General features: G+C 41.0%; 1 protein-coding gene across 2 annotated transcripts in view; it reads right to left on the bottom strand.

Annotated features, from left to right (window-relative positions):
• PARP9 (poly (ADP-ribose) polymerase family, member 9) overlaps window positions 1-8,310 on the bottom strand; it is a 37,803-nt gene that overhangs the window by 3,549 nt on the left and 25,944 nt on the right. For both annotated transcript variants that reach the window (XM_011950806.1, XM_011950807.1), the window contains exons 9-10: window positions 5,239-5,375; window positions 4,468-4,642 (exon numbers count right to left, since the gene is read on the bottom strand). In XM_011950806.1, coding sequence (XP_011806196.1) covers window positions 4,468-4,642; window positions 5,239-5,375 — 312 coding nt within the window. The remainder of the gene's footprint in view (window positions 1-4,467; window positions 4,643-5,238; window positions 5,376-8,310) is intronic.

Genomic DNA, 8,310 nt, shown 5'->3' with positions numbered 1-8,310 from the left:
TATATATAATTATATTTAATTCACAGAAGAGAGTATGGTCGTGAAATTCTGGCTTTCAGAGTTAGCTTTTCTGAGAGGAAGAGGGCTTTTTGAACCAAAAGCTAAAAACCAGAAGGATTCAGAGCATGGGGTTTTTTACCATAAATGACAGAGCAGACAGTAATACAACATATTCTAAGAACATTTTTCTCATTTCAAGACAAATGAAAGTTCTTTCTTCCAGCTGGTGGGAAGAGAAGTATCAGAGGTGATGTGACTAGAGCTCTTGGGGGAGCTTGGGAGAGGGCTCTCTTTACTACCCCCACTCCCTTGAGAGCCCTGGGAGTCAAGAGGGGGCAGAACAATGGAAGTCTCAGAATAAGAACAATTGGAGGGACTTGCAGAGTAGACAGACCCTGGCCTGCCTCTGGTGGGTGCAGTCCCTCATCCAGCCTCATCACCTGAGTGGAGAATAGCAATGGCTGGAGAAATCTCTGGAGCAGGTGAGGACCACTACCCAAGACCCTGCACTCAGCTTGGAGGATGAACATGCTCAAAAATTTCCTGTGTGGCAGGAGGAACACAGACATGGCCTGGAAAGGAATTTCTTCAGCATGGAAAAGACATAGAGTGGCCTGTGCAGACACTGAGTGTAAAAGGCACAGGAGAGTGCTAATGACCAAAGCTCAGGGTGGTTTATCAAGCAGAGGACAATGGGAGCCATAAGCCAGACAACCCTCCTCACATTGCCTCTCCCAGCATAGAGAAAAGAGGAGAAAATGGGCAAACATTGCAGGAACTGAGTTTCAATCTTGAAGGGACTATGAAAACTCTGAAAATGACTGAGTTCACCTTGAACTGTCAAGATTCAAATTTTCCACATCTGTGGACATGGGGAACAGGACAGTTGGGTAAAGTTCCATTATACAGCCATAAAAGAAATGAGTTCTATGCCTGAGTTTCGTAGGACAATAGATTTTAGTACTAATTAAAGTTATAGATGTCATAACAAAGGAATGGAGGTATGCAGGAGCACAGAGGAGGAAGATACTTACTAGGCCTGCAGGAAAGATGCCAACCAGGAGATGCCATTTGTACTATATCTTGAAGAAAGAATAGGGGTTTGTAGTACTGAAAAGGGCAAAGAGGGAAGTCATTCCACAGACAACAGGAGAGAGGCATGAAGTATACAGCATGTTTAGGGAACTCTAAAAAGTTATGGCTGGAGTCTTGAGGAACATAGTGGGTGATGACTGCTGAAATGATGTGGGAGCTAGGGCCTTATATTCTCTGCTAAGGAGTTTGGGCTTTTATCTCATAGGCAACTGGGAATGCAGATATTAAGCAAGAATGTAATTTTTAGTGTGATAATTCTGGTGGCAAAGGATAGATTAGGCAGGGGTGTGTTTTGTGGCAAGGAGAGGACCTCGTAATAGTCTAGGACTAAAGGAAGATGAACTAAGGCAGTAGGAATAGAGAGGTGAAACTGAGCTCAGATCTTCATAAGATTGAATCACTAGGACTGGGTGAATGCCTGGATATAAAGGTGAGGGAAAAGGAGGAAGAGAGGATGATAGTTTCAGGCTTAGGAAACCTGGTAGGTAGATGGTGATGATATTAACCAGGTTAGAGAGAATCAGCAAACAAGGGGCATATTTCTTAGGGAAAATCATGGCCAAGAAAAGAGATCAACTTGAGATACCTATGGGACATCTGGGTAAAGATGTCAAAAAGAGAGTCAGATATATGAACCTGCAGGTCAGGAGAGAGGTAGGGAGTTAAGAGTTGGAAATTCCTAAGTCATCATCATTGAGGGAGGAGTTGAGGCCATGGGAATAGGTGCCATCACCAAGGGGGACATTGTAGAAGAAAAAGAGAGAAGATAAAGAAGGGGCAACAGATGAACTCATGAGATTATAAATTGTAACGGCAAGAACTCTATGGTTTTTTATTTATGCACTATTTCTAGTACCCCTAGCACAGGGCCTGATTCATAGAATGTGCTTAATAAATACCTGTGGAACAAATGAATCAACCCAATAAGAAACTGCATGTGTAGATGCCTTCTTGCTGTACTCAACCAAGTCCTACAAGCAAGAGATTTATTCAGAACTGGCTGGAGTACAAACATAAATAGAAAAAAGAAAATAAAGCTTTGTTAACAGAAGTTCCCTCTCCTTTGCCTGTGGGTGGCCATCTAAATTGACTGAGAGTCCTATAATTTGGAACATTGCAGGGCTGAAAAAGCTAAGAGCTTTTGTACTCCAAATAACAACAGCTTCAGTGGTAGCAAGACTGGTATCTCCTGGGCTTGTCTGGCACCTTCTGTTAAGGGTTCTCACCAGCCTACAGAGATGAGTCAATTGGTGCAGGTCACATTATGGGTCATGTCTGAATTGCCTCAAGGCAGTGGCTGTTAAACTAAGGGTTAGGGAGAAGGGAAGAGCACACAGACAGCAGGTAAGAGACCAAAATCTTGAGTTAAAAGACTATATGGAGACAAGATCTGTGGTTAGGTTATAAAGACATTAACTTAACGAGAAGAAATTAGGCCTCATGCCCACTTAATTTTTAAAGGAACTATATTGCTGAAGAAACCACAAGCCTGGTTACAACAGTCTGAGCACATTCCAGCCTGTGAGACAATCCATGGCTCCCTGATAGGCAATGAATCTGGAAATAGCCAAGGGCCACAATATATAAGGAAGATTTTCCCAGAGTGCAAAATAAAGGTTTTACAACATGGAATAGAGAGTCCTCCCTATACCTGATCAGCAGCATGTAGATAAGTGGTGTGAGCCAGTGGCTGTTGTGTGTTTTGCTTCTCCCCTTTCAACATGAGAGTTTTCATTGCAGTTTTCCTGCTCCTTTTCGTATCACTATATAATGGGTGAGTTGGGGGCAATATCTTGCCTTTAAGCTTTGAGACAGAACTGCCTACTGGGCGTGGTGGCTCACACCTGTAATCCCAACACTTTGGGAGGCTGAAGTGGGCGGATCATGAGGTCAGGAGCTTGAGATCAGCCTGGCCAACATGATGAAACCTTGTCTCTACTAAAAAAAATACAAAAATTAACTGCGTGTGGTGGCGCACACCTGTGGGAGGCTGAGGCAGGAGAACCGTTTGAATCTCAGAGGCAGAGGCTGCAGTGAGCCAAGATCATGCTACTGCACTCCAGCCTGAATGACAGAGCAAGACTCTGTCTCAGAAAAATAAATAAAGAGAGAACTGCCTGAACTTGAACAGATGATGAGTCTGGCTAAGACCTTGGGACCATATTCCTTGGGAAGATAGTGGGGGTCTTAGATGTTTTGGTAAGAAAGATGTGTATAGATGTTGAGTAGACAAGTAGCAGGGTCTGCCACAGGACTGAAAAGAGAATACTCACTAGATTTGGAAAATAGGAGCACAGCGATGATCTTAATGAAAGTAATTTAAACAGAAGTAGTGGGTGGGGATTGCAGAGAAGCCAGCTTTAGGAGCAAATGGAAGTTGTAGATTTTTTGAGACTTTGCTAATGAAGGGACTATACTGATCATCACTTTCCTGGTTGCCCCAAAAGGCTTCTTGGTGGGGATTCATTTCTCTATTTTCATCCCCAGTAATTGTCTATGTTCAATATTTACCCCAGGTTTTGCCTATGTTCTCTCCAGAACAAAGAAAAGATGATTTCTAGAGCCTTTGCATCCTAGAAACCAAGTCTATTGGAATTGACTCCTCAGCAAGGATCATGCTACATATTTTGAAAGCTAAAGATCAAGAGCCGTATATTTAACGGACCAAGCAAAATCAAGCCACCCTGCTAAGTACCTCTCCATAATTATTACTAAACTTCTTTTCCTCCTTTGGAGAGACCTAAAGCCAGAAATCTTCATTAGTGACTGAGGAGTAGAGGGGGCAATATAGGAATTATATATGCAATGTTTTTGTACATCTGAAAACAGACATGGGAGTTACACATAGAACTCCTATGACCGAAGAGGATCTTAAGATGCTATGCACCTCACCTGCCAAATGATACCTAATTCATCCACCAGCAGGCTATAGGAAATAAAGGGATGAAAGAGAAAAGACCAACTTTCTTAAATTTAGGAAAATGCGCTTTTAACTAAGGGATGAGGATGGTTCAGTGCTGTTGGTAATAATTTTGTTGAGATAAGGCAAAAAAAAAAAAAAAAAGGCCTCAACGTGCTCTCTGCAGATAGGACACAGAAACACATAAAGGAGAAAAACAGTGAATCGTAGTTCTTACTGCTCACACTTTTCATCAATGTAAAATGCATCAACAACAAAAGATACAAAGGAAAAGTAAAAAGTACCACACTTTGCAGAATACTTCGTGACCTGGGTCATTATTCGTGACCTCTAAATCGCAGTCACAAATGATCCCTTCCCCACAACAACAAATGCTATTAGTGGAAGCATCTACTGATGTCAGCTCACCAAATCCCACAGAGTAGCCCTAATGATGAGGCATTGACACCTACCGCAAGGCACCGAGTACATTCTTTGAAAGCCAACTCTGCATACCACATTGCAGAACTGGTATGGGACTTGCTGAAACAGCCTGTGGCTCACTGATTGCCTGTGCAGTTTTCCTTCCATCATTACCTTCTTTCTTTGAAAGGCAGCCATAAGAACCTTATTTTCTATCTTCTCCACCTAGAATCATAGAAAAGAAAGACTGAAAAAGAGGCTAGAAAAAGAGCTGCAAAGCTCTTTAAATTGCCTGTTATACTGCTTCAAAAATAAAGGAGCTTATGTGCATATTACTTTGCATGCAATTCGCTTTTCACATAAAGTTGCAAAAGAGTCTCTCCTCCCTCTAATTCTCTATTTTGATTCTGTCTATTCAAAATTCCCTGCCCCTTCTCTAATAAATTTCTTTAACAAAAATTCACTGACTTAGACATAATGTCTGCCCTCTTAAGCTCATAGTTTAGTGAGATAGAAAAATAGGTAAACAATTATAATACAGTGTGATAAATGCTATTCCACTTCTTTTATTTTGCTCAAAGACAGGCTTCCTGGATCTGGAATCTTTGCTTCTGTGTGTCCTGACGTCATTTCTACCTCCCGATTCCAACTATATCCCTCGTGCCTGCCCTGCCTTGCTCTCTTCTCGGTCTTACTGACCTAGGATTCCAAGTCTATGAGCGGCCAGCTCAGAATCATCAGCAGGTGAGCTTTTCCTTGGGCTACAGAAGCAAGTTAATTAATAACAAAATGAGCCAAATCCTCCCCTTTGTTAGGTATACCTTTATAACCTGCAAACCGCATTTTTCAAACTGCTTCTTTTGATCTTCAAGCTCTTGAGTTAGAGGTGCAGGACATTTCAGAAATATATTTTCTTTCATTTTGTCTTGAGTTTTTTGTTGCTGATTAGTCCACTGTCCTAAAAATGAGTAACACAAAAACTTTGTTTTAATGCTCTGAGAGAGGAAAAAGGAAATTTAATGAAACAAATTCTAGAAATTTAGAGGAAGGGATTAGCCAGTTTAAATTGTGTGCCTCATGCATTTAGGACATGCAAGGAGAGCTATAATACTATGAGCAGTCAGGATAAAATAAAGGGGTAATAAATTTGTCTTTGGATGATTTGAACCATGAGGCTAAGGGGATATGAGTAAAAGGAGCATAATATATACTTGCTTCTCCACAATCAATGCTATAATGATGAGAGATAATTGTGTTGCTCATAGGGAATGTTTTTATTTCTAGCCCCAATGCCTATCAGCAAAAAGAGACAGGCATTAGAAAATATTGGCCAAGCACGGTGGCTCACGCCTGTAATCCCAGCATTTTGGGAGGCCGAGGCGGGCGGATCACAAGGTCAGGAGATCGAGACCATCGTGGCTAACACGGTGAAACCCCGTCTCTACTAAAAATACAAAAAATTAGCCGGGCATGGTGGTGCGTGCCTGTAGTCCCAGCTACTCGGAGGCTGAGGCAGGAGAATGGCGTGAACCCAGAGGCGGAGCTTGCAGTGAGCTGAGATGGCGCCACTGCACTCCAGCCTGGGTGACAAAGCGAGACTCCGTCTCAAAAAAAAAAAAAAAAAAGAAAATATTAAGTAAGGAATGATAGGAAATGACATGACATTTGTAAAACACTTCAAAATTTTCAGTTCCCTTCCTTATTTGATCATTATGGCACCACCATGAAATAACACCATTTTACAAATAAAGAAATTGAAGTTCAGATAAGTAACTTGCCCCATAGCACACACCTAGTAAGTAAATAGCTAAGATTACAAACCTGGCTTTCACCAATGCTTTTTGTAAGTGACAAGGCAAAATACTTGGAACATGCATCACTCATATACCACCCAATGAAGAAGAGCAAAATTTGGAGATTAAGAGTCTATGGTGTCTTGTTTTTCCTCCCTTCCTCTTTTCTCCTCCTCCTATTTTCCTCCCTCCCTCCCCTTCCTTCCTTCCTTCCTTCCTTCCTTCCTTCCTTCCTTCCTTCCTTCCTCCCTCCCTCCCTCCCTCCCTCCTTCCTTTTTTTTCTCCCATCCTTTTTTCAAGAGGCAACCTGTTTTTGTCCAAAGGAGCTCCTTACTGGACTAAATATACAGGTGGACAAACAAAAACCAAAAAAGACTTGTTTTCTCTTGGTTTATTTTTAGTTTGACTTAAGACCAAGTATACTAAAATGACCTAATCCCTGGTTCATTATCTAATTGAATGGGCTCAATTTAACCACAAAAAGCAGGTGACAAATTGAGGGAAACTCACTAAAGAGCCAAGTTGTAAATCTGAGAAAGTGGGAGGGACAAAACTGCATAGCAGAGGAGCTGCAAAGACCAGAAACTTCAACAGAAGACTGTAAATTAACTTTGGAGAGCAATAGCTCATATTTATAAGGTGTAATATTAGAGTTCAGTTTCCTTGAGTTCAACAAACATTTGCCAAGCTCCTTCTATATGCCAGGCACTGGACTGGGCACTGGGGACCCAAAGATCACAAACTTCTGCCATTGGGAACGCCTACCAGGAAGGATTAAAAGAGTGGCATAAAAGAGAGGTGATGCCTAACTTTGATTTAAAAAATAAAATTATTGTTCTGATGGATATTTGATATTCCTTATAATGATAACTCATCTCAAAATTATCCATTTTGTTAATTAAGATCTTAATCTGATTAAGACAGGGTAGGTTTTCCTGAACCTGTAAGGCTTCTGTGGAATAATATGTTTAGTCATCAACTACCAAAAGTGCCATCTTGCGGCAGAACAAGGGACTTACATGACTCAAAATTGTCAATAGCTGGAAGAATTAGCCCACCTTATGATTTCAGTTAATTTAAAGCAATGCCATATATATACACACACACACACACACACACACACACACACTAACAAAATAATGCCACAAGTTTTACAGGAGATTCATGTTTCTTTGTATCCTGTTCCCCTAAGCTGACACTGGTGTCAGTTTCAATACCTACATTCACTATGTTTCAAAAACTAAGTAAAAATCATAATCTTGGTTCTTATGCTTGTGTATTCTTTTTATCCATTTTTTTTTTTTGCCACTGTGTTTTCTGTGGAATGTGGATACAACATTTATGGGGAACTCTCACTCACTGTAACCATTTATTCCTGCATTATTTTTACAAACACATGGTGAAAATAAGGTGTCCTTTGAAATTTTGCCTCTGAATTTTTGCACCTCTTACTAAATCCATTCTCCACATTATAACCAGTGATCTTTCTAAAAACACAAGTCTGATCTTAACTTTGCTTAAAATTCTTTAAGGTTCCCTATTTGTTTCAAGAAACCCTCTGAACTCTTTCATGTGATTTATAAGGTCTTACATAATCCAGGCCTTGCGACAATCTTATTTCTTGAAGTTTTCTTTCTTTGCCTAACTAACTTCTACCTATTATCCAGTTCTCCATTTATGACACCTGTGATAAGCCCTCCCATGACTTCCCAAGTCTGGATTAGGTGCCTCTCCACAGTGCTTTCGCTCTCCTCTATCATCACTAACTGTGTGCTCATCAAGGTTCCCCATTAGACTTTGAGCAGGAACAATGTCCATCTTGTTTATTGCTGTAGTCCTTGCACCTAGCACAATGCTTGGCACGTCATGGGTGCAATATGCGTTAGTTGAATGAAATCTGTATCTATGTCTCCCAAGATGGCATTTCTTTTTTTCTTTCTTTCTTTCTTTTTTTTTTTGAGACAGTTTCACTTTTGTTGCCCAGGCTGGAGTGCAATGGCTTGATCTCAGTTCACTGCAACCTTTGCCTCCTGTGTTCAAGAAATTCTCCTGCCTCAGCCTCCCAAGTAGCTGGGATTACAAGCATGGGCCACCATGCCC

This window comes from Colobus angolensis, unplaced genomic scaffold, assembly GCF_000951035.1.
Source record: "Colobus angolensis palliatus isolate OR3802 unplaced genomic scaffold, Cang.pa_1.0 Scaffold31, whole genome shotgun sequence".
Classification (NCBI taxonomy): Eukaryota; Metazoa; Chordata; class Mammalia; order Primates; family Cercopithecidae; genus Colobus; species Colobus angolensis.
Note: the sequence above shows the minus strand (reverse complement) of the source record. Positions and strands in the feature narration are given on the sequence as shown.